We start from the raw sequence: 26,846 nt of genomic DNA, 5'->3' as shown, positions 1-26,846 counted from the left end.
AATAAAATCCTTAGATCTTACCAAAAGTGAAACAACAACAACAAAAGGAATTTAAAAAACAGACTTTAGAGGTTTAGTGCAGTCTGTAGTTTTATGGATGAACAAGCTGAGGCCTAAATAAATGATGCGAGTTAACCAAGATCTCACAACTGGTTAGTGGCACATCTGGAACTGGTACCCAGATGTGATTGTTAGTCCAGGACTCTTTCCACTAAACCAACTACATTATATTAAACTCTACCAATGTCTCCAACACAGATTTCCAAAAATATAGTCCTGGGCAAATAATTATGAAAAATTTTGTGATTTAAAGAATGTTCACTCCTTCCCTTTTGCCCTTTTGGGAAAGAGAAAGCGTGCTTCATAATGACTATTCGTAAGCTTGCCTAAAACCGAAATACTCTATTTGAGTTGCCTCTATTTTTTTAAATGCAAAATCCAAACCAAAATTACCAAGTTCCTTTCTGAAATTTTTATCTTAAGGATCCAAAATTTAATAGAAATGTCAGATATAAGGAGTATTGTGATTTGCCAGGAAATTCTTCCTTCCAAATTTGAAGGAAGTCATCTTCGACAGGATGGTGGGTGTAGCTGTTTATACCCACCATTGGCTTAGATTTATGATTTGAATTAGTTTTTTCATGTCCTTATTGTACGATGATGCTTCTGTTTGTTTTTGCTTAAAAAAAAAAAAAAAGAATAATCTTCAGGGCCTTCTTTGTATTTCTTATTGTGCTTTTAAGCCACAATTCTCTTATTTCTTTGTTTACCTTTTTCTTGTCTACATTTAATGATATTATGAACTGTTGCCATGAGTGAGTCCATCCATTTTGTTTCAGACTGAGTTCCACTCTATCCCATTAGCCTTTGCTTAATTTCATTAGATGTATCCCTTGAGAGTCTACTCCTTTCAAGGTCATTGTTAAAAATCAAGATCTTTTGTATCCTAAGTTAGCAAAACCTACTTTGAAAGGAAACTAAATACTGATTAAATATGCTCTCACCATGTGTTTTGGTTTTGCAGTAACAGAAAAGCTGGTTCTAAAAGATTGTTCTTCATAAAGAGATTACAGGAAGGAAAGCATTGTCATCAGTCAGTCATTAAATCCACCTGTCACTCTGTCAGATCCTTGCCTCCACTTCCTTCTTGTGTTGTACACAAACTTGTTCAGCCATCTGAGAAAGACTGGATGGAGAATAAGTGCTAATTCACTCTGTACATAGCTCAGCAGCTGTACAATGTATACCTCTGTTCCTATGTAAAATGAAAGGCCTCTGTCATTTATTAATTCCTTGGAGTGCTGTTGCTGCTGTGGCCGCATCTCTATCCACTGGGATATGGGGCTGCTCCAACATCCCAGTTTATGTTCCAACACTGGTGAAAAGCATGGCTTTGTCCTTGCACAGGCTTGGGCTCCACATGCTGGAGGTGTGACCTCAGACAAGTCATTAACACCAAGCCTCAGGCTCCTCCTTTGTTCAATGGGAATATTATAAGTTCCTACCTAGTAGGGTCATCGGGACATTTAAGTTAAACACATGAAACCCTAAGCATTAGGGTCTGGCATAGAGAAAGCCCTTAGTGTATGTTACCTGTCCCTGCTGTGACTGCTCTTCTCCCACAAATGGAATAATTGTAGTTATTTAGCCAACTATGATGATGGGTATTAGGGTGATCATCCCACGTTTTGAAAAATTAAGTCTGCCCCAACGGAAGTACAAAGACCCTGAGAATTAGTTCCATTTTGTGGAAGCCCAGGGTAGAGGAGGCAGAAAAGTGGTTGATGAGCTATTGTAAAATTTGCATTCACCCCAATATTTAAGAGGAACAAGAGACAAGCCCTAGATATATTACTAAGCTTAGCTTAGTCTGTGCTCTGACAAATCTGAGCCCTCACAGGCCTACAGGAGTGGGAGCTCCTTCCCCCACTTGGGGGATAGTTATTAATCCTGATGGTGAAAGCTCTGCTCCCTCCTGGATACCACCCATGAAGGGATGAACTCCCAACCACACTTAGATTTCTGGAAAAGAAAAGATCCTCAGAGCCCCTTGCTCCTAAATTTTAAACAAATCCAACCCTGCAGCAAAGCATTTGCAGAATAAATGCAGGTGAACACTGGGCCAGCCACTTCTGCCCCAAATGTCTCCACCATCCCGGACACCTCTGCCTTGCCCTGATTCTGCCGTCCATCTCAGAACAGACCCTTTTGCTTTCGGAACTGAATGGAACAGCGTTAGTAATTCCTTTAGCCCCCTGTGTCCTCGGGGCCCCCAGGAGCAAAGTAATTGTTAGCAACTTCGATTCCCAGTGAGTAACCTCAACAACAAATCCTGTGTGGAAGTGCAGTGTCTTGAACCATCCATTTACTGGAGATTTCCCTGAGCATTCCCACTTCAATTCATTTTTCCTGCTATTTTGGCAATTTAGTTGATACTTCTCTTTATTTATGTTTTTGTCTAAAAAGGAGATTTCCTATTCCTTTGGGAAAAAATACCGAAAATGTATAGGCAAACTACTATTGCCACAAACACAGGACATGTTAGGGTAGAGTGTGTTTGTATTTATCTGAAATCCAAAAGGAAATTTTAATTTTGCTTTCTTGAGATGTATACAATATGACCTAAGATATAATGTAATTTCAAATATTACATAACAATAAGAAAATACTTGAGAGAAATGGCTGCTCTTTTTTTTTTTTTTAACTTGGTGTTCAGGCCTTTGGTACAACCCTAGTAAAAAATGGTATTGAGAGATGTTGCTTTTTCTTTGATGAACGCAAATAGCGTTCTCATGCTTCTGCTGCTATGCCCCCTATATAGAGTTCGGAATATAGAATTGCCTATGGGAAGAAAGCACCAGTACTTGTTCCTGAGCTAGGAGGAGAATAGTGTTTGAACGTATTGTGTAGAGCTTATGAAAGCCCTAGAAGCTGACTTCCTTCCTTGCCTAGAGAGAACCTGGGTTCAAAACTACCCACAGGCACATTCGGTGGGTTCTGGAAAGCATGGGCTGGATTGCAGTGATGGGTAACCAGGTTTCCTTTTCCAGATGACCTTCCATCAGTGTCCGTGTTTGACAGAACTCTGCCAGTGAAGCAGATGCACGTGCTCGAGACCCTGGACCTTCTGGTTCTCAGAGCAGACAAAGGTGGTATCCCCTGCCGGGTGGCATGTGGAAGAAGGAAAACAGTTGTCTTCTGTGGCCCACACCACAGGTCTCCGGGGTCTGACAGCATAGGCTCTGCCAGCTGTTTCCTTTCCTGATGCCCAGTGCTTGGGATCCCTCAGTGGCCCCTTCGTTCTCTGGGGAGGGAAGCCATGGCAGGGGGCGGTGGGGAGGAAAGGGATGCATATGTAATTGCTTTATCGGTTAAAAGTGGTGTTGGGTGCCTCCCGAATTCCAGAACATCTCCAGTCCTAGTTTTCCTACACAGTCGGCCCTTGGAGGCCCTTCAGGTCACCTTACTTTTCCATTTAATCTCCTCCTCTGCCCTTTTTATGTCACTAGGAAAAGATGCTCGCCTCTTTGTCTTCAGGCTAAGTGCTCTGCAAAAGGGCCTTGAGGGGAAGCAGACTGGGAAGAGCAGGTCTGACTGCAGAGAAAACAAGTTGGAGAAAACAAAAGGTGACTTGATAGATTGGTAGATTCCATTGAATTCATTTTTTTCCCCTCACGCTGCCCAGATTTTGCTGAAAATAAAAATGAGTAGGAATTTGATCTTATTAGTTTGTTTTTTGTTTGGAAACATCACAAAAATAGCAACACTGTTTCCATAAGAAGCTTGAAAGCTAGACAAACACATTGAGGACTAGAAGAAATGCTAGGCCTTGCATAACAGGTTCTAGAGATGTGTTAAACTCTGTTAGCAAATCTGTTACTGAAGAAATGTTTAGACTTTGGTTCCTGGAGCTCTCATTACTTTAATTGATGCCATGTAGTAGGTATGAAGTTAAGTTCACAAACTCTAGAATATAGGAAATAGGACTTCCTTTCCTTTCCTTTTTCCTTTTTCCTTTCCTTTCCTTTCCTTTCGGCAGAGTCTCACTCTTGTTGCCCAGGCTGGAGTGCAATGGCACGATCTCAGCTCACTGCAACCTCTGCCTCCTGGGTTCAAGCGATTCTCCTGCCTCAGCCTCCTAAGTAGCTGGGATTACAGGCGCCCACCACCATGCCCAGCTAATTTTTGTATTTTTAGTAGAGATGGGGTTCCACCAAGTTGGCCAGTCTGGTCTCGAACTCCTGACCTCAGGTTATTCGCCCACCTCGGCCTCTCTAAGTGCTGGGATTATAGGTGTGAACCATTGCACCCGGCTGGGAATAGGATTTTCTTAATTTTCCTGTAACTCAACCTAATTTTAATATCTAGTCTCCGTTTTGCCTAGTATCAGAAATATTTTTAGTCCATTCACTGAGTTATGCTTAATTTCCAGGATTCCTAGGTATTGCCAAATTACCAAGGCCTGGGGGCTTCCACACCTGGCTGTCACATGTAGGGCATCATTTCTTTCTTCTGCCCAGGCTGCCACCTGTATGCTATTAACACTCACCACAGCAGAGAGCTGAGGATTGTGGTTGCAATTCGGAATAAACTACTACTGATCACAAGAAAACACAACAAGCCAAGCGGGGTCAGCAGCACCTCATTGTTATCTCCCCTATCTGAGTCACCTGTTGAAGAATTCCAGTACATCAGGGTAGGTTTGCTCTTTAAACCATCTGTCTCCCAGCCAAGGTGCCATGAGGCAGACTCTGTCCTTCCACCCAGGGTTTGTTACCCACTGAGGTTGTTCCGCTGTTTGGTAGCCAACTAGGAAAACCCTCACCCTGGTGCTCTTTTTTCCCCCAGAAGACTAAAGCTACAGCTCATTGATTCCAGTGAATATCTACGGGTACTGTTCTAGGTACAAAGGACACAGCGATGACCAAAACAAAGTCTTCTGATGGGGTTTACTTTCCAGTTGACAGTTAACAGAAATAAGCAAATAAAGCTATGATGGCTGGCAGAAAGAAGTACGAAAATTAAATATAGAGGAGGGCCAGGGAACAAAGGATAATAGAGCAGGGAGTTGGGAACGTCTGTTTCAGAAAGAATGTCCCAGGAAGCCCTCTCTGAATAGGTTACCTCTGAGCAGGGATCCAAAAGAAGTATGGGAGTGAGTGATGAGGATATCTAGGGAAAGGATATTCTAGGCAGAGGGAGCAGCCAGGCAAGGACCCTGAGGTCCTATTGAAGGCATCATCAAGAGCAGAGGGAACAAGGCAGGCAGGTCAGAGAGAACGGGGAAATATGCTTTTGAGCCCTCAGGCCATTGCAAAGACTTTGGCCTTGACTCTGAGTGAGATGGGAAACCTTTGGAAGATTTGAAGCAGAGAAGTGGCATGTTTTGAAAAGATTGTGCTGGCTTCTGGGTAGAGGGGAGCTTAGGAGGCCAAGGGTGGAAATAAGAAGGCCTGCAACAAGACCAGTGCAGGATCCTGGCAAGAAAGGTTGGTGGCTTTGGTAGCAGGAGAGATGGGAAGAAGCAGTGGGCAATGCTTTCCTGCTTGCCTCAGTCAGCAGGATTTGCTGGGAGATTGAAGGGGAGCCTTGTGAGAGAAACCTCCTCCAGGCTCAAGTTCCCTCCCTGACGTCACCATCTCTTACCTTTTAAAGACTAGGGTACATTAAGGTATGGAATATATCTAACATTGGCCACTGAGATGGAGTATTTCTACTGGTGAGCTGAGAAATTATTTTTTGCCTAGAGTTAAAGCCTTTTGAATTATGCCTATGAATTTCTGCTAATGTTCAACTTCAGGGGACAGAGCAGCATGACAGTTAAGTTAAAACACGTTAAAATCTTGCTCTAGTTAGGTGTTAGCTTTCTTCGTATAGTGATTAGCTATTTTAATGCAGATTTACATGCAGCATATACATTTATGTAATATGAGCACTGAAATGGCATTTCCTGAGTTTTTATCTTAACTCTACCCTGTGTAAACTTTGTGATTGACTTCTAAGCCTCAGTTTCCTCACCTTTAAGACAGAATAGTAGCTGTACCTACCTTATAAGTAGGATTCAATGAGAACAGTGCCTAGCATATGTTAAGTACACAAATAGATTAGTTAGCAATTATTAATACTATCACTGAATCCCAGGACAAGACCAGACAAAGCAGACCATACTGTTGATTCCATTTTGTTAAATTGTTTCCTGGCCTCGGCCCTTTCCAGTAGACAGAGGCCTGAGTCTTGAGGACAGGTTATGGGAAGGAGATGTCTGTTGTGACCCCTGGCACTTTCCTCTCTTGTCCCTTCTTCCCTGTAGCACAAGGCTCTGCAGGAGCCTGGAGAAGGTGGTCTCTGAAAGGAGGGAATGGGCAGTGGGGCTTGACATGGAGCTGGCTGCTCTGTTCTCACCCGTCTCTTGTATCCTCACCAACCACACAGGAGATCTGTCTGTCCGACTCTCCCGTGGTGATGACCTTAGTGGATGGGCCAGCTGAAGAGAGTGACAATCTCATCTGTGTGGCTTATCGACACCAGTTTGATGTGGTGAACGAGAGCACAGGAGAAGCCTTCAGGCTCCACCACGTGGAGGCCAACAGGGTAAGCCAGCGGTTGTGGGGACAAGTGGGAATCAGAAAAGACTAATCATCGTTGTGTCTTCTAACCCTGAGATGCCATGATTTGGATTTCTTTAAAGTTATGTACTATTCATCACATCAGTATTGTGTGATTCACTATTTAGACTGAGCTATGTGAAGTTGCCATTTTTATAGGTCAGAATGGTTCTATGTATTATCATGTGACTGCCCTGTTTAGTTTTCAGATCTTTCCTTGCCACTCCATCCTTCCAAATAAAAGAGACATGAAGAGGCCAGGCACAGTGGCTCACGCCTGTAATCCCAGCACTTTGGGAGGCCAAGGCAGGAGGATTGCCTGAGCCCAGGAGTTTGAGACCAGTCTGGGCAACATGGCAAGACCTTGTCTGTATTTAAAATTTAAAAAAAAGAAAAAAAAAAAGACATGAAGAGTCAAAATTTTGACTGAATATAATAACTAAATAAGTGAGAGCATTTGTTAGATGATTTGTCCTGGGAGGGCACTTGGAGAATAAGCTTGACCTCTGAGGGACTGCAGACTCTCATTTTGGGGACTGGGTGGCCAGAGTGGGTACAGCACCCTCCCTACTCCCTTAAAAGCCCAGTAGGAAAGGAAGAAGGGGTGGAAACCCATTAGGAGAGAGTGAGCGGGCAGATCTGCCCTAAGAGTCTACACCCCTGGCCTGATACACAGAGAACAAGGATGTCCTAGTGTGGCACAAAATCTAGGGCCACCCAAAACTGCACTCATATTCTAAAGGTGACTGTGTGGGGTTTAAACCTTGGTGCCCACTGGACAGTGGTGAGCACTCACCACCCTGAGGCCTGGCAGCCTGTCGCTGGTGATCGTTCAACACTGACACTGACATTAGCAGATCACAGAGCTCTTCAGCCCATGTATCTCTATGAGGCAGGACAAGGCCCACTGTCAGTGAGCCATTGAGGTTTGCATCATGCAGTGCAAGCCAGTATTCTGGCCTAGGTACCGAGGAAACCACAGAATGGGGATGTCCGCTCCAGGGAGACTGTAGTTCCTAGTGAGGGCTTCTGGACCCACAGGCTACCTCCAGTTCTGTTCAGCTAAATCAAAGAGACTGCGGAATTCTTCCAATTTTGCTTTACAGTTTGTATTAATTGGAAATATGCTCCATATAAATATTCATTAAAATTGCTAATTACTATTTTAGGAAGACTTAAGACCTAATTAGAACAAGATTTTAAGAAACAGAAAAATCAGAAATAGAAAAATCTAGATGTAATTAGGAGACCTTCTTGTCTTTAGCTGTTATTGATCACAGAGTGGTCTGTCATTTCTCTTATCTATATTGGTGGTGACCAGACTTGTCTGCAATTGGAGTCATCTGAGAAATTTGAAAAGCTACTACTGCCTGTGTTGCTCCTCCAGGGATTTCCTGGGTCTGAAGTGTGGCATGGGTTTGGGTATGTTTAAATGGTCCCCAGATAATTTTAATATTTAGCCAAGTTGGGAATCCCTGGTATATTTCATTGCTTTGCAGCCCTGGCTGTCATCCCTTGGAGAGCTTTAAAAAGATCAGTGTCTGACCCCAGGCCAAGCCAATTATATCAGAATCTGGAGGTGTGTGGTACTTGGGAGCCAATATTTTTTAAGTCTGCCCTCAGGTGATACTAATATAGACCTAGGAGAAGGAGTAGGTCCTGAAACTTCCTAATTTAAAGCTGAGAGGAATGTCACCCACTCCCCTCACCCCCCAACCCCCCACTGCCTGGGCATCCCTGGACCAGCATGTCTTCCCACCCAGACTTCTGAGGAGTAGGGGCCCTGGTTTGTCCTTTAAAAGTTCTCACCCCCTTGGCCAGGCACAGTGACTCACACCTGTAATCCCAGCACTTTGGGAGGCCGAGGCGGGTGGATCTCCTGAGGTCAGGAGTTCGAGACCAGCCTGGCCAACATGGCGAAACCCCATCTCTACTAAATATACAAAAATTAGCCAGGCCTGGTGGCACGCACCTGTAATCCCAGCTACTCGGGAAGCTGAGGAAGGAGAATCACTTGAAACCAAGAGGCGGAGGTTGCAGTGAGCCGAGATTGTGCCACTGCACTCTAGCCTGGCGACAGAGTGAGACTCTGTCTCAAAAAAAAAAAAAAAAAAAAAAAGAAGTTCCCACCCCCTTCTTCCTTCTCAAAACTGTGTGAGCAGCCAAACAAAGCAGAAATGCCGTGGTGCAGCAGGTCCTTGTTCAATCAGTCCTTTTCCTGACAACTAGTTTCTTAAGACTTAGCCAGCTTTTGGTAGTGGAAAAGTCCTCACCTTATTTCAGAGAAGGTTTCTGACAAGTTCTATTTTAAAATAAATCATGCTTAAGTGGCTGAAAATTGTGCAGTTTACTTACTCATCAGGGTAGCAATAGAGAAAAAATCATTTTATTAAATTTCTTTTATATGATCTTTTTATTATTTACCTATATTTAATGTCCTATAATTCAGTATAGGATTTCTTTTTCCTATGATTTGTAAAGACCCTGGATAAATTGGGTTAAGAACCATTTTCTTTGATGACTTCTGTGTTTTGTTTTTTGGATGGCTGTCAGGAATGACTCTCAAGTTTTCTGTCCTTTCTTCAATGTGCTTTTTAAAAGACAAATATACATTGGGAGGCTGAGACGGGCGGATCACGAGGTCAGGAGATCGAGACGGGCGGATCACGAGGTCAGGAGATCGAGACCATCCTGGCTAACCCGGTGAAACCCCGCCTCTGCTAAAAAATACAAAAAACTAGCCGGGTGAGGTGGCGGGCGCCTGTAGTCCCAGCTACTCAGGAGGCTGAGGCAGGAGAATGGCGTGAATCCGGGAGGCGGAGCTTGCAGTGAGCTGCGATCCGGCCACTGCACTCCAGCCTGGGCGACAGAGCAAGGCTCTGTCTCAAAAAAAACAAAAAAGACAAATATACAAAGTTTTTTCCTAAGAGAAAAAAAAAATTTGTATTTTATTTACTGAGACGGAGTCTCATTCTGTCGCCCAGGCTGGAGTGCAGTGGTGCGATCTTGGCTCACTGCAACCTCCAACTCCCTGGTTCATGCGGTTCTCCTGCCTCAGCTTCACGAGTAGCTGAAATTACTGGCACGGCCACCCTGTCCAGCTAAGTTTTGTATTTTTAATAGAGACAGGGTTTCACCGTGTTGGCCAGGATGGTCTCAATCTCCTGACCTTGTGATCCTCCCGCCTCCACCTCCCAAAGTGCTAGGATTACAGGTGTGAACCACTGCACCCGGCCAAGAAAATAAAAATTTTAAGGAAAAAAAAAACCTTTCCTAGTTCCTGGCTCTGAGAGGATCAGCGTGCACAGCCCTCCCGTGGTAGAATGGCAACTGCACGGCTCCCAGCAGGCACAGGTGCTTAGTCCGATGCACTCACTCATCTTTCAGGGAGTGTACTGTCTGACTGGGGAGATGAGCCCTAAGAAAATGAAGAAGATAATGAGCTATATGTTTTCTAATAGCTGGTTAGAAGTAGGCCTTGTGGGAACAGGACTAGCTTTTTACCAAGATGTTCCTGCAGCTCAGCACGCAGGGCAGTGGGGACACAGCCTGGGTCATTGGAATTTCATCTCCATTCCGTCTACACTTACTGCCTGCCCGCCTCTGCGGGCACCAGTGTTAACTGGGCAGGCCTCGCTTCCTGCTGCCATTCCTCCTCTCTTAGGCAGGACCACTTGGTCCCTATTTCAGGCTTCTACCCACCTCGGGTTCTATTACAATCCTAGCTCAACAGAGGAAATGTTTAAGAAGCACTAAAGCAACATTCTGAAAGTCACTGTCAACTTCACTGTACCAGTGGGCCTGCTGTGACCCACTGCCGCTGCTCTAGCCACACAGCACTGACCTCGTTCCCAAAACCAAGGGCTCCTCTGGGAGGAACTGCAGGCGTGGTCATGGGATCTGGGTCCCTGGTTTATGGGAGGGCTCAGGTCCTCATCTTGACATCTGCCCAGAATCCGGTGGTTCTCAGCTGGGGGCTGAGCCCAGAAGCACAGGGAGGGCTGAAGGCAGAGCCAGCTAGGGGAGGCACAGTTCCCACTTCACTTGTTACAAGTCTGTGTTTTGAATCTTTACAACCACCATATATTATTTGTTATCATTTTAAAATACCAATAAAATGAACTACTTACTACTTTTTTTTTAAGAGAGAGAGAGACAGGGTCTTGCTCTGTCCCAGGCTGGAGTGCAGTGGTGCAATCGTAGTTCAATTCTCCCTCCCTGGCCTACCAAAGGACTGGAATTACCGGCATGAGCCACCATGCCCAGCCAGAACTACTTATTTTTAATCAAACTTACGAAATAAGGATTTAATGCCTATGTCCTACGCCAGACCTGTCATATCAGGATCTCTAGGAGCAAGAACCCCGCCAGGCCCCTGTCCCAAGGTGGAGACAGACACCTGTATCAAAGCATAAAGTAGGTCTCATTGTGATAAGTGTTAATAAAGGTCTGAATAATAAAGTGCTGTGGCATGCCTGAGGAGGAAGTGGTTAAGTCCAAGCCTGTTCCTGAATCCTGGCCCCGGGGCTGAAGCCTGCCACCACCTGCCCTGAAGCCCAACTCTCCGAATATTGCCACGTTTGTCTGCCTGTCAGCACAGCGTTGGAGCCCCTTGGTAGACTTACTTGATGCCAAGTACCCCCCTGGTGTCTGTGGTCATTGTGCACAGATGTCGGTCTAAAAGTCTGCCTGAACTTCCTCCATACCTGTCATCACTACTACCCTCCCTCACCCCAGCCCAAACACACACACAGGCCTTATCTCTAAACTGAAAGGCTGTCTAGTTCCACCTTTCCCACTGCAGTCAACCCTCCCATAATTATAATAATTGTGGCCACCATTGAATGGCCACCTCTGTGTACCAGGCCCTGGGTCAGTGCATGTCATAAGCATTATGTCTTGGAGGGGCTCTTCATTTCTCCTTTTTTTTGAGACAGAGTTTCACTCTTGTCCCCCAGGCTGGAGTGCAATGGCGCGATCTCGGTTCACTGCAACTTCCACCTCCCGGGTTCAAGAGATTCTCCTGCCTCAGCCTCCCAAGTAGCTGGGATTATAGGTGCCCGCGACCACATCTAGTAGAGATGGGGTTTCGCCATGCTGGCCAGGCTTGTCTCGAACTCCTGACCTCAGGCCCACCTTGGCCTCCCAAAGTACTGGGATTACAGGAGTGAGCCACCACGGCTGGCCCATTTCTCCATTTTTATTGAAAAGGAAACTGAAGTCAGAAAGAAGAAGTCACTTATTTACCCCAGAGCACACAGCTAGTAAGTGGCAGAGGCAGGACTTGGATCCCAGCTGGCTGACTCCAGAGACCGTGTTCCCACAGCTGGTGGGGATGGCAGGTCCAGCCACAAAGCTGGTAGCACTTGGCCCCTCCTGTGGAGAAGCTCCCAGTCTGGCAGAGCAGACAGGGTGCTGCACGAAGCCTCTAGCTGAGATAGTGAAGTAAAACTGACATGTACAGGGGCGTCTGAAGAGGAAGTGATTATAGGTCAAAGTGGTGGAGCCAGGAAGGCTCCTTTCTGGGGTCAGAGGGTACTCAAGGACTGTCCTTCATGTAATATACCCTTTGGTGCTGGTTCCTTATCTAAATAATGATATCAGCCAAGATGAGCATTTACCAAGCTCCAGGCCCTGTGCCAGGTGCTTAGATAAGTTACCTCCTGGAGTCCTCAAGCCAGTAGGCCCAGATATTCTTATTTTCTACCATGTTACAAATGAAGAAACTGAAGGTCCGAGAGGGGAAACAACCGGCGTGAGTGTGCACGCCTCTGAAGTGATGGAGCTGGGACTTCATTTACTCCCTTGTCCATCCGATGAGTTTATTCTGTGCCTGCCACCCGCCAGACCCTGATCTGGATGCTGAGGGGCCAGCAGTGAGCAGCACAGACAGGCCTTTGCGTCATGAGCCTTAGCTCTCATGGGGAGGGGAGCCACAGGGAACAAACAGACAAGAGAGCACCAGAGGGTGAGGCACACTCTGCAGAGAGCGTAAAACATGGGGCATGATAGGAGCCATGGGAATTATTTCGGGTTTGACAACCCCCAGCTCTCTCCAATGCCAGTGCTGGAGCTCTTGGCCACTGGTCCTCACTGTCACTCCCCGCTGAGCTCCCGCAACTTTTGCTTGAGGCATTTGCCCCATTATACCTTGTTTTGTGTACTTATGTGCTTTTCTGTTTTTTTTTTTCTTAAGGGGTGGAACCTCACCTTATTCTTTATTCTTTTCTGTATCCTAATGGCACCGAGTACAGTGCCAGATAATGACAGATGGGAGAGAACTGGGGGTTCCATTGGAAGGGGCACCCAAGCCCAGGCAGTGGCCCTGGCTGAGGATGGCCAGTTGGGGCCTTGGCACCATAATGAGACCATTTAGAGGTGAAGGCTGTGTTCTGGTGACACCAGTGAAGAGGAGGGTCAGTCAGTGCAGGGCCAGTGGGAGGAGCACAGTGTGGATGGAAGGGCTGGGAAAGGGGAGCCAGCAGGAGCCCACAACATGGTGCTTCTGCGGGCAGGTCAGGGCTTAGCCTAGAACAGCAGCAGGGGCACAAAAAAGACACCTGAGAAAGTGTGTGAAGAGGCTGCTGCTGGACTTGGGTTGGAGGTGGCTCTGAGACTTTGAGAATAGATATGCTAACAAAAAGGAGGAGGTTTAGAAGGAAAGCTGGTTGTGTGGAAGATAAAAAGCCAGTAGCCTTCATTGAGTGCTCATGATGCGTGAGGCCCTGTGCTAAAATCTCTGCCTTGTCTCACTGAATTCCCATTACAATCCAGCAAGGTCAGTGTTCTCATTATGCCTGCTTTACAGACAAACACCTAAGGCCAGAGGCTAAGCCATTTGCCACACACCACAGAGGCAGTAACTGGCCTAGACAGGGCTTGATCTCCTGTCTGTCTGCCCAGTCTGTGCCCCTCCAACCCCCCAACCCCCAACCCACTACCTCCTGCTTTTAATGACTTGGATGTGGAATCAGTTGCATCTGAGAACAAATGATACAGTCTAGGGGCTGCGGCCCCGGGGAGAATGTGTGCCTGAGCCCGTGGTTTAGGGTTTTGAGCACAAAGTGAAATTTGGAGCTGTGAAGGTGGGGTTTTACTAAGGAGAGAAGAGCCAAGAAATTGAAGAATAATCTGAGGTGGGAGAGAGGGCAGGAGGCAGAAGATGTCACCCGTCAGAGGCTGCAGAGGACAGGATGGACAGATGAGCAGTGGCCCAGGCCTTCGGTTAGGGAGAGGGAGATCTTGGCTGAGCTCAGAGGGTGGTTTTCCTGGAAGCACGGGAGGCCAGGCTCTAAGGGTTGAGAATACAAGTCAGGAAGTAAAAGGAGCAGGAGGCTCTTAGAGGGCTGGAGATTTGAAAATCAAGAAGGACCAAGGACACCATCAGGTTGAGTGCCCTCCTCTCAAATGCAGAAACTGAGGCCCAGAGAGAGGAGTTTGCCCCAGACCACAGAACTAGGTGTTCTGACACCCTTTTCATTGCACCATGCTGCCTCTCTTGACATGAAGAACAGAGAAAGAATAGAAGTGTGAAGACATGCCGTGGCGATTTTAAGTTGCACAGGCTTTATCTGTTGGAGGCAGAAGGATTGCCTCACTGGAGGTACGAGAGCAGTAAGGTTGGAAGAGAACCGGAATCTTACTTCAGATGTTGGCTGTGGCGTGTACCAGCCAAGGGACTTAAGTGACTTCACCCTGAGCCTCACTTTCATCTTCCGTAAAATGATAATTATACCATAATGCCAATAATATTAGGTTGATACAAAAGTAATTGCAGTTTTTGCCATTGGAAATAATGGCAAAAACCGCAATTACTTTTGCACCAGCCTAGTACTTTCTGGGTTAATGTGAGAGTGAAATGAACAACTCATGTGAAAATGCTCTGGGAGCTGGAGCACAACATATAAACCTGAGGCATTTCAATAGAGAGAGGAGACATACCAAACACAGAGCTTCTCAACGGCTATGAAAAGATGATGAGAAAGTCCCAGAGAAGAAAGAATGGAGAGACTTGTCTTTCCTTTTTCTTTTCTTTTCTTTCTCACCTCCATTGTATTATAATCCCAGCCCCCGATGTGCATTGTGGGTGCTGGTGGGGCAGACATGACCCCGTGGCACCTGCATCACAGAGGGCCACGGCCCCCGCAAACGCTCACAACTTGAAAAAGTCTTTTCACAGGGTCAGCATCCAGCCTGCCCACTACCGTTGCCCGTTATCATTGCAGGTTAATTTTGTTGCAGCTATTGATGTGTACGAAGATGGAGAAGCTGGTTTGCTGTTGTGTTACAACTGTAAGTTAAGGATGTGCTTTTATCTTTATTTGCTAAAATGGACTGGTTTTTTTCTGGGCAATTTAAAAAGATTGTCCTTAGATTTACTCAGTGTATCATTCGTGGGTTTGTAATTGCCTTCCAGGAAGGAACGGAAAAATACCTTCTGCACACCAGGCCTCTTGGTGACACAGTACAAGAACTGGCGCTTGTGGTGCTATTTCCAGGATGCGCCGGTGATGACAGTGGCTTCCAGTTAGGGGGCCCTTACTGTGTGCCAGGTGCTGTGCTCCGTATGCTGTGGTCATTGTCTCACTTGATTCTCACAATGAATGCCCGCAGCAGGCTCAGTTATTATCCTCAGTTTAGAGATGAGGCAACTGAGGCCTCGAGAGGTGAACTCGTTCAAGGTCTTGTGGCTACTAAGCAGCAGGGCCAGGGTTTGCATCTGGTGCTGTCTTGACTCCAGCACCCACAATTTTAACTAACCACTGTCACTATTCTATATTTTGCTGTTTCTCAGGTATTAATGAAATCAGCCTCAACCCAGGGTATCTGGCCTCAGTTGGGTTAGTTTGGATTAGGTGGCAGGGTAGGTGTTGGGCAGACCGAAGGTATCAAATAGTATCTTTAAGGATATTCAGCATTTCAAAAGCTAATATTATAATACATTTTCATAAAAAGGATTTTTTAAGGCTAAAAGAAAAGAAGTAAGCTATTTTCCTGGATAAAGCTGCCCAGTCTAACAAGACATAAAACATGTTTTTCAGCCTAGGATTTTATCAATTTAGAGTGACGATGCTGGGTCAGATGTTTTGATTAATCTTTGATTAATAAATATAAGAAAGCTAATTATTAGTAGAGAAGGTTGTTTTATAAACATCATCTTTCAAAATTAGAGATTTATGGGGAATAAGTTAGGAGAAGGTGATTGAACCTCTTCAACAATAATTGCTCTTTGGGGACATTTTATGCACAGAGCTGTGCACCCTCTTCAGAACAGCGGGTCTTTAATGGCCCATGTGATGAGAAGGGCCCCATTAAGGCAGCAGGAACGGGCCACTCTCCCACACCCCGTGGGCCAGGCCGCCACTGCTGCTGGTGCCCTGCGTCTCCAGATTTATGGGGACAAGGAGGGGTTGGGACTGAGTGGTAGAAGTCACTTCTGTAAGAAATTCATCTTTTTAAAGTATGCTCTTTTCACTTTATTGAGACATCTATGAGAATAACTTGTGACAGAATGTTTTAAAAACTGATTTGGATTTTTTTAATCCTTTAACCGTGTGAAAGGCTGGAAGGGATTTTAGGTGGAAGAGAAGTTAAGAACTGAAAAATAGAGCAGGTTTTTAGAGAGGGAGAATTAATCCCAAACAAAAAGAGGGCATGGAAACAAATGTGGATGCCGTGGGCTCTGTGCCAGACTTGTCAGTGCTGACTGGAACAGGCCGGGCTTCTCACTCAGTGGCTGCTGCATCAGCTGTGGTTCCCGCAGCCTCTGGGTCTCACGGAGCCCTTCCTCGGGAGTTCCATTTCCCATGGCTTTACTCATCTTCTGGCTTCAGGCTCTGACTTCGTCTCAGGATGGGATCAGTGTGTGTCTGTTTTCATAGATCCACTACATCAGAAGTATCTTGGCATCTCTGTATCTTTACATCCCAAGGTCAAGGCCCTGGTAACCTCAGAGGTTCCCATAGCCTCAGTCTTCCCCAAACCATGCCACTTCCTCCCATTTCTTTGGGTCAGAAATCTGGCTTTTGTTTTCTATATTTCTTTTTCCCAAGACATTGGGAGGCATCTGGTGAACAACCCCAATAAAACCAGTTGTCTCTCCCCACGGTCATCCAGGTCACTTCTCCAACTCATTCCTACACACACAGCACATGTGAAATTGGCCTGTTTAGTCTGTGTTCTTGACTTGATCACAGATGCCTGAACAATAAAGGCCCTTTTCAACAAGGTGCTGCAGAACGATAATGCTCTCCCCAAAATTTGAAACTGATTTGTATCATTGAAGTTTTTTTCTGTATTAAAAAACAAAGCAAAATTAAAAATAAATTTTAAGTGGAGGAATTTTTATCTCAGATATGTTAAAGTTGAAAATATTTTACAATGGAGATTGCAACTTTCAGTTACGTGTTATTTGAAAAAATATATTCACATAGTAAACTTTAGGGGAAAAATAGTATAAATAGTTCAATATGCTACTAATGTTGGGTTTTTTAAATAATTAAAACTCTATTTTTATTACCAGAGTCCGTCTTTAACTGTTTAAAAAGACAAAGAAAAAGAAAACTTGGCTCTGCCCTTAGCACCCAGTAATCATTCACCTTTAATGCAAGTATTTTCAGTGCTAAGGGTGAACTCTTTTGTTTACTCATGATGCTTTAAAGGTAATCATGCCAGGAAAACTAGAAAAGCTCGCCTAAGTGCCCTTGTTTTTGATGCGATCATATTTAACCTCACTAAGTCTTGACTTCCAGATAAGTAATTGTAAGAATACAAAACCTGCTTCTCACAACTGTTGTGAGGACTAAGCAGGATGATACCGGTAAAGCCCATAATACATTGCCTGACATGACAAGATTTTATTTTTCCACTATTTATTCCAGAATCATCAGAGTATTTATTCAGAACTCAGTTTTTGAACCTTCATAGACTTTCTTCCTTTTTTTTTTTTTGAGGTGGAGTTTCACTCTTGTTGCCCAGGCTGGAGTGTAGTGGCATGATCTCGGCTCACTGCAACCTCCGCCTCCCAGGTTCAAGCGTTTCTCCTGCCTCAGCCTCCTAAATAACAAAGAGGCAACAGGATCCACAAGGTTGAAGAGAAGCATTCTGGCTGCTGTGGGGAATTTGCTGAAGGGGTAGGGGCAGGGAGACCGGGGAGAAGGCGACTGTGTATGTCTGATGAGAGGACAGCAGCAGGACCAGAACTACAGCAGTGGAGATGCTGACAAGGTCAGGTCTGAAATGCATTTCTTTCTTTTTTTTTTTTTTTTCCAGATAGAGTCTAGCTCTGTCGCCCAGGCTGGAGTGCAGTGGCGCAGTCTTGGCTCACTGCAACCTCTCTCTCCCGAGTTCAAGCGATTTTCCTGTCTCAGCCTCCTGAGTAGCTGGGATTACAGGCACGTGTCACCACACCCGGCCAATTTTTGTATTACAGACACGTGTCACCACACCTGGCCAATTTTTGTATTACAGGCACATGTCACTACACCCAGCCAATTTTGTCCTGACCTCAGGTGATCTACCTGCCTCAGCCTCCCAAAGTGCTGGGATTACAGGCGTGAGCGCCCACCCCGAAATACATTTCAAATATAAGGACCAAGCGCAGTGCTCACGCCTGTAATCCCAGCACTTTGAGAGGCCAAGGTGGGCAGATCATTTGAGGTCAGGAGTTCAAAACCAGCCTAGCCAACAAAGTGGAAACCCTGTCTCTACTAAAAATACAAAAATCAGCCAGGAGTGGTGGTGCGCGCTTGTAGTCCTAGCTACTGGAGTGTCTGAGGCAGGAGAATCACTTGAGCCCAGAAGGTGGAGGTTGCTGTGAGCCGAGATTGCACCACTGCACTCCAGCCTGGGTGACAAAGCAAGACTGTCAAATAAAAAATAAAAAATAAAAAAAAATTTCAAATGTAAGAACCAAGATCTAGTACTCGTCCCTCCAATCTGCTGCTTCCCCTGCCTTCAGCTTCCCAGCAGCAAGCACCAGCCTTCCACGGCAACATGGTATCTTCGTGCAGCTTTCCTGTTTACACTACTGGTTCTTTATTAAATGGTGTTCAGTTAAAAAAAAAAAAAAAAAAGAACCAAGCTAATTTGCTGATGAATCAAATTTGGGATGTGAGAGGAAGACGGAAAAAAAAGGAAGACTGCAATTTGGAGCCTGAGCAGCTGGCAGAATGGAGAACATGGCTTCCTGAATGAGGAAAGCTCGGCCAAGAGCAAGTTTGAGGAAAAGCTCAAGAGTTCAGCCTGGACCCGTCAATGCCTTCCCGTACCCCTGTGGAGATGCCCAGGGACCTGGATGTGCAAGTCCAAGGCTCTCAAGAAAGAGCTGTGTCTGGAGCTCTTTCATTAGCATATAAATGATGTTTAAAGTCATGAAACTAAAGAAATTACCAAGGGGAAGGGAGAGACAGAGGCACCAGCAAAGTAGACTGAGGAGTGCCCAGAAAGGCAGGGATTACCAGGAGCCCGCAGGAAGGAGGGCGTCCTCACCTGTGCCCCCGCCAGAGCCGGCAATGCCTGTCTGAGAGGGACCCTTGGACCCAGCGAGGTGGAGGTCATTAAGACAAGAGCGGGCATCTCTGGAAAGCAGGGGGGACACTTGTTCACAGGGGTTGCGAGGCAGTGGGAGAAGAGAAAGACTGGGAGCACAGATGATTGTTCAGAGACTCACTTTAAGGGAAAAAGAGAGAGGTGTGGTGTAATAGCTACAGGAAGGGCGTTCAAAGGATCTTTTTGTTTTTCTGAAGTGTGGGATAAATAGTAAGTTTGTAAGGCCATGGGGAAAGCTCCAATAGGGAAGGGAGGACTAGTGGTGCCAGGGAAAGGGGGAGAATTGCTGGAGCAAGTCCCTGCATCCGTGGAAGCCATCAGGACACAGTGGGAAGAGGGAGGATTGGCCACACCTGACAGCATCAGAGCCACAGGCGGCCGTGGCCGTGGTGCCCAAGGTGTCCTCTCTGGAGCGTTTGTTCTCTCGGGAAGTAAGGGCTCCCTTGACTGTGGTTAGCTTTTTGTCTTAATTCACTGTGTCAGATACACAACTGTAAGACACTAAGATAACTGTTTTACAAGGCACAGTGGTCACATCAAAGGAGTCCCTAAGCCCCGATGGGCCAGGACGTTCCAAAAAGATTTGACATGGTGGGAGAGGTGCTTGTTCCTGGAGCTTCCGATGGCGCTGTCACCTCCCCTGTTCCTGCCCCGCAGCACAGGCCTTGATCTGAAGCTCCAGCTTCCACACCTCTCTCTCCCACGGAAGTGGGAGATACCAGGAGTTTAAAAAAAGAACTGTTACACTGTACAGGATTCCGTATGACAGGATGCTGTTGAAAGTGTGCTGCCCAGAGAGAAGGGAACAAGGAAGCAGATGGCATGAAAAGAAAAGGGGACAGCCCCCTTCAGTGAACCACAAACACCCAGAAGGCCAGACCATGGCCCAGACCCCAGGACCCGGCTGGCACAGTGCTGGTGTCCATAAACTTTGCTGGACTGAGCCAAACCTGTGCCCTGTGTCAGAGAGTCATATCAGAGGCAGATCTACCCAAGGAGACTTTTCTGTCCCCACCTTTCTGACTTTGCTGTCTACTATCCTTTTCAGACTTCCTTCTCTCCCAGCTTCTGTCCCAACCTCTTGCTTTCTTTCTGCTCCTCTGGCTATCTTGTTTCAGTGCTGTGCCTTTCACAGTCTCTTCTCCAGTCATCCCTTAAACGCCGGCATTCCAGAGGGCCCTGTCCTCGCCTTTCTATCTGGCATGCTCGTTCTTCCCTGCACGCTTGATCGCCAATGTGCTGCTGCTGACTCCCAGCTCTCTCCAGTCCAGACCCACTGCTGAACTCTGTACCAGTGCATTGCACTCCTTACTATACAGCCCACTTCAGCAGCTCAAGGGCATCTCGGACTCAGCCTGTCCACCCTGAACTCAAGATCTTTCCTCCTCACACGTGCTCCTGCTCTGATGTGCGCCACCCCAGTGCAAGGGTATCACCCTCCACCCATCAGCCAAGCCAGAGACACAGTTGGCACAATTGACTTCTCCCTTCCTTTACTCCCCATCTCCAAGCTGTCTTTCCACACAGTTCAGATTCATTCCAAATGGCCTATCTTTTATGGACCAGTCACTCCTCACCTGGTCAGTATACCACACACAGAATTTCTTGGAATTTGGCTCCCTCTTAGAGCAACCCACCTCTCCCCTCTGCACTGCTGCTGGAGTCAGCTTCCTAAAACCCTAATGCGATCCTCTCACTTTACCTAGTGAGGACCCCCTTCCCCAAGCCAGGCTCTGCCTCCCCCTGCCTTCCTTCACATAGGAAATTCCTATGTGACTTCCAGAGACTCCTGGAGACAGGGGAAGGTGTGCCCTGATTCTGTGGGAAGCACGGAAGGAGCTGGTGCAGGCTGTGTGCGTCACAGTGTTGGGTGACAACAGGAGCAGCTCACCAGTCTTGTTCTGAGGAAGAGGCTGAAGATTGAGGGATCTATTTACCTGCTAGCTGTGCCTTGGTTCAAGGCAAATTTTATGTAGAATATAAAATGCTATTACAGAAAAAGTGTCATAAGACTTTATTCAAGATTTTCAATGTCATAGTTTTTTATTTCATCATAACAAAGATATTTTAAATGTTTTTTAATCAAGTGAGTAACATAATAACATTATATCATTATAATGTGTTATATATTTTGTTATCACATATAATTACATAAACAAATTTGTCAATTGAACAGAATAAAGGATCCAGAAATAGATTTAGACGTATTTGGTAAATTGATTTTTGACAAAGGTGCGAAGGCAATTCAATGGCAAAGAGTCTTTTTTAACAAATGATACCAGAGTAATTGGATAGACATATGCAAAAAAATCTTTTTTTTTCCCGAGACGGAGTTTAGCTCTTGTTGCCCAGGCTGAAGTGCAGTGGTGCGATTTTGGCTCACGGAAACCTCCACTTCCTGGGTCCAAAAGATTCTTCTGCCTCAGCCTCCTGAGTAGCTGGGATTACAGGCGCATGCCACCACGGCCGGCTAACCAGAAACTTTCATCCATACCTCACATTCATTCATTCATTCATTTTTCTTCAAAGCATTCACTCATTTATTCAGAATATATATATGAAGTACAATATATCAGGTATTATTTTAGAGGAGGAAGACACTATCCTTGCCCATCCCCATCCCAGGATTCTTGACACGTAAACAAATTGGTGCAATGTGCTCTGTGCTATAGGAGATGTGTAGGAGAATATGGGTGTTTGTGGGGCTGGGGATATGAGAAGTGTTTCCTATAGGAGATAATATGTTTTTAGTCTACTATGTATTCTTAATCTGTATTTGTAAAACAGTGGTCCACATAATGATACCTGGTTTGCACACAATATTTTTTAGGGACAATAGTAGTTTTTATGCTGGTAAATTAAAATTATGTAAGAACTCTGGGACCCCTTAAGTTTCCCTGGGTCTTACTTTGTAAATTTTAGCTCTACATAGTGCAATATATGTTTACCTGAATGTTGAGACACACTAAGGAACAACACACTTGTTTTTGCATAGACTGGTGGCAACAGCTTTGGAATGTGTTTATCAAATTAAGAGACAAAAACACAAAATGAAACAGTTCAAAACTGGCTTTTTATTAGAGCTGCTACTTTTCTTCAGACTTTAAACTGTACCCAGATAATGCAAGCAGAGAACCTTCTGTGTTGATTGCCTTTTGGGAATTTTAATATTTGAATATACTTCCCAGTGTGGAAGCATGGAGTCAGGGGTGGACTCCAGAAGATACAGGGGCTACCTAGCTGTTAATAATAGCATAATAACCGCATTATTATGAAGAACAAAATTACAGCTGAATTAAATTTTGAAGACTGTCTTTGAGGATATGCATAGAAAGTTGTATGTTACCTAATAGATAAATTGGTGAGCCTGATGTCATTCAAAAGCCAGAGAAGAAATATTCAGGCTGAAACAAAACTTGCTACTTTCTTAGAACAAAGAGAATGTACTTCTTGTTGGGAAGCTAAGTCCTAAGAAAAAAAAAACAAATACTCCATAGATTGCAAGTCTCAGCGAATTTTACTTTTAAAGTGAGTAAGATCAAGCCACCAGAGGAACCAGGGACCTTCCTAGCAAATGAAAAGAAGCCTCAAGTATTGCTATTGCTGTAGCGTACAAGCATCAGAGTGGATGTTTTAGTGAATTAGGTTGAGATCAGGTGGCCTACATGAGCTCTGGGAATCAAAACAACAGCTTAGGAATATAGGTTAAATGTGTGAGTGGTGCTATAACTTGGAGTGGCTGAGTTCAAGATTATTTTACAGTGATTTTATCCTAGATGCTGTTAGACTGTCACCCACCCAGCCTTTTTAAAAAGATAAAATCGGCCGGGTCCGGTGGCTCACACTTGTTTTCCCAGCACTTTGAGAGGCTAAGGCAGGAGGATCTCTTGAGGCCAGGAGTTCAAGACCGGCCTGAGCAATATAGTGAGACCCTGGTCTCTGAAAAAAGAACATCAAAGCCTAAAAGTACAAAAGAGGCCTTTCAGGTTGCAGAGATAAGACATGATCTGCCTCCCTCTTGGTGGAAGAGTGAATAAAAATATTGTCCACTTTGATTTTGCTGCTGTTTAGAAAGACTCCTGGCTGGGCGTGATGGCTGACGCCTGTAATCCCAACACTTTGGGAGGTTGAGGTGGGCAGATTACTTGAGTCTGGCCAACATGGTGAAACCCTGTCTCTACTAAAATCACAAAAAATTGGCTGGGCATGGTGGTGCACACCTGCAATCCCAGCTACTTGGGAGACCAAGGCACAAGAATCACCTGAACCCAGGAGCAGAGACTGCAGTGAGTCGAGATCAGGCTACTGCACTCCAGCCAGTGAGGCTCTGTCTCAAAAAAAAAAGAGGCTGGATGTGGCGGCTCATGCCTGTAATCCCAGCACTTTAGGAGGCTGAGGTGGGTGGATCACCTGAGGTCAGGAGTTCGAGAGCAGCCTGACCAGCATGGTAAAACCTTGCCTCTACGAAATACAAAAATCAGCCAGGCGTGCTGGCGCATGCCTGTAATCCCAGCTACTTGGAAGGCTGAGGCAGGAGAATCACTTGAACCCAGGAGGCGGAGGTTGCAATGAGCTGAGATTGCGGCATTGCACTCCAACCTGGGCAACAAGAGTGAACCTGTCTCAAAAAAAAAAAAAGGAAAGGCTCCTCACATCATATTTAGAAATTCATTCAAAATGGATCATAAAACTACAGGAAAAACCTAAAGCCTAATAAAAACTTCTACAAGAAAGCATAGAAGATATTTATGAGCTTGGATTGGCAAAAATTTCTTAGATACCACACCAAAGGTATAATCCATAAAAGAAAAAATTAATAAATTGAACTTCATTAAAAGTAAGAACCTCTTTGAAAAACAAGCGAATGAAAAGGCACAGAGAGAAAATATTTGCAAATCACCTATCTCATACAGGACTGTAAAGGGAAAATATAAAGAACTCTCAATAATAAGAAAATAACCCAGTTAAAAAGAGGGCAAAACACTTAATCGGATATTCCATCAAAGAAGATTTGTGGATGGTAAACAAGCACATGAAAAGATGTTCAATATCAGTAGCTATTAGGGCAATGCAAATTAAAACCACAATGAGGGCTGGACAAAGTGGCTTACGCCTGTAATCCCAACACTTTGGGAGGCTGAGATGGGAGGATCACTTGAGGCCAGAGTTCAAGATTAGCCTGGGCAGTATAGTGAGACTCCATCTCTACAAAAAAAAAATTTTTTTTAAAGACTACGATGAGATACCATCACACAGCTATGAAATGGCTAAAATGAAAACGATTGCTCGTAATCAGTGTTGGTAAGGATGTGAAGAAAATGGCTTTCTCATGTGTGGCTGGTGGAAATGTAAATTGGTATAATCACTTTGGAAAACAGTTCTTCAAAAAGTTAAACATTCACTCACCATATGGCCCAGCCGTTCCACTTCTAGGAATGGATGCAAAAGAAATGAAAGCACAGGCCAGGCACGGTGGCTCACACCTGTAATCTCAGCAATTTGGGAGGCCAAGGCAAGTGGATCACCTAAGGTCAGGAGTTCAAGACCAGCCTGGTCAACATGGTGAAACCCTGTCCTACTAAAAATACAAAAAAAATTAGCCAGGCGCGGTGGCAGGTGCCTGTAATTCTAGCTACTCGGGAGGCTGAGGCAGGAGAATTGCTTGAACCTAGGAGACAGAGGTTGCAGTGAGCCAAGCTTGTGCCACTGCACCCCAGCCTGGGTGACAGAGCAAACTCTGTCTCAGGGGGTAAAAAAAAAAGCATTTGTATGTCCCCACAAAGATTTGTATCCAAATATTCATAGTAGCATTATTTGTATTAGCCCAAAACTGAAAACAACACAAATGTCCATTGTGGAGGTTTTAAAATATGTCCGCAAGTTCTTTGATACTTCTTCCCTAGAGGTGGAGATCATTCCTCTTCCTTTGTAGGCAGGCTGGACTTAGTGATTCCTGTCTATCAAACAGAATATGGTAGCAGTGAAGGTATGCAACCTCTGAGACTAGATCAACAAAGGCATTGTAGTTGCCTTATTGTTTCTTGTGTCGCTCATTCTGGAGAAGCCAGCTGCCATGTCCTGAGGACACTCAAGCAGCTCAAGGGAGAGGTCCCTGTGGTGAGGAACTAAGGCCTCTGCCAAGAACCATGTGAGTGTGCCATCTTGAAAGTAGACCCAAGTCAAGCCTTCTGATGACTGTAACCTCCAATGACATCTTTTTTTTGTTAGTTTGTTTTAGGGACAGAGTCTCACTCTGTCACCCAGGCTGGAGTGCAGTGGCGTGATCTTGGCTCACTGCAACCCCTGCTTCCTGGGTTCAAGCAATTCTCATGCCTCAGCCTCCCAAGTAGGCTGGGATTACAAGCACTCACCACCATGCCCGGATAATTTTTGTATTTTTGGTAAAGACGGAATTTCACCATGTCAGTCAGGCTGGTCTCAAACTCCTGACCTCAAGTGATCCACCTGCCTTGGCCTCCCAAAGTGCTGGGATTAGAGGCATGAGTCACTGCACCCGGCCTCTTAACATTTTAACATCTCTGAATTTAGCATGCATCTTTTAATTATAGTGGACAGCTTTCTTTCTTTCTTTCTTTTTTTTGATGAGACGTTTTAAATGATGTATCTTATTACTTTTGCCAGAAAAACGGTACATCTTTTATTCAGTGACATCCTAGATTCAATGAAATATGGTAAGTTTTGAAATCTAGGTAAGAGGAACAATTTTGTAGTTGAAAATAAATTCCTAAAATTGTCCTAAAAAATGGCAGAAAATCTGATTGAGTCAGTAAGTATAGAAGGTATTGGATAGTTTTTTAAAAACTAGCCTCCACAAAAGGGTCCCAACCCTCATGGATTTTGGGACAAGGACAATCCAACATCACTGCAGAATCTAAGAAGAAGTTTGAACAAATGGACAAATATACTATGCTACTGAATGGGAAGACTTCATCTTGCAAAGATGTGTATTTCTCCTCAGATGAAGTAAATTACTGTGATTCCAGACAGAATCCCAATTCTTTTCTCTTTATGCCTGGCACATAGTAGGCACTCCATAAATATCTGCTGAGTGATTAGATGAATGATTTGCCAGAAATTTTTTTAAAAGATTTGTCATGAAGGATGGTTATTTCTTCAAAATTGTAATTTATTGCAAAGCTACAATAATTAGCACACTGTGATGCCGGTGCAAGAATAGATAAGCCACTCAATACAACAGAATAAAGTCCAGAAATAAACTCAAGTATATATAAAATGTACACGATGAAAGTAGCATTTCAAATCTGTAGAGACATGATGAATTTTTTAAAAAATAACGTTGGGACAATTGGACAAACTTTTGGAGAAAGTAAATATATGCCTCTGTTTTTAGTTCTAAATAAATTAAAAGTGAAATATAAAAAGTCAGTTTCTGAAATTTATAAAAGAAAATATGAACCACTGTGTACCAACTCTTAGCGGTGGAGAGAGCCTTTCTAAGGACGACATTAAAGCCAGGCGCGATGGCTCACACCTGTAATCCCAGCACTTTGAGAGGCTAAGGTGGGCAGATCACTTGAGGTCAGGAGTTTGAGACCAGACTGGCCAACATGGTGAGACCCCCATCTCTACTAAAAATACAAAAATTAGCCAGGCATGGTGGCGTGTGCCTGTAATCCCAGCTACTTGGGAGGCTGAGGCAGGAGAATCGCT

The 26,846-nt window shown here is 44.9% G+C and overlaps 1 protein-coding gene across 3 annotated transcripts in view; it reads left to right on the top strand.

The window, feature by feature from the left end:
* The window catches only part of GARNL3 (GTPase activating Rap/RanGAP domain-like 3), a 179,250-nt gene that overhangs the window by 127,610 nt on the left and 24,794 nt on the right, over nucleotides 1–26,846 (top strand). For all 3 annotated transcript variants that reach the window (XM_011988461.1, XM_011988456.1, XM_011988469.1), the window contains 5 exons: nucleotides 3,051–3,149; nucleotides 3,510–3,626; nucleotides 4,521–4,696; nucleotides 6,433–6,591; nucleotides 14,831–14,897. In XM_011988461.1, coding sequence (XP_011843851.1) covers nucleotides 3,051–3,149; nucleotides 3,510–3,626; nucleotides 4,521–4,696; nucleotides 6,433–6,591; nucleotides 14,831–14,897 — 618 coding nt within the window. The remainder of the gene's footprint in view (nucleotides 1–3,050; nucleotides 3,150–3,509; nucleotides 3,627–4,520; nucleotides 4,697–6,432; nucleotides 6,592–14,830; nucleotides 14,898–26,846) is intronic.

This window comes from Mandrillus leucophaeus, unplaced genomic scaffold (genome assembly GCF_000951045.1).
Source record: "Mandrillus leucophaeus isolate KB7577 unplaced genomic scaffold, Mleu.le_1.0 Scaffold109, whole genome shotgun sequence".
Taxonomy (NCBI): Eukaryota; Metazoa; Chordata; class Mammalia; order Primates; family Cercopithecidae; genus Mandrillus; species Mandrillus leucophaeus.
The sequence above is the reverse complement of the archived record's forward strand: the minus strand, read 5'-3'. Positions and strand labels throughout refer to the sequence as shown.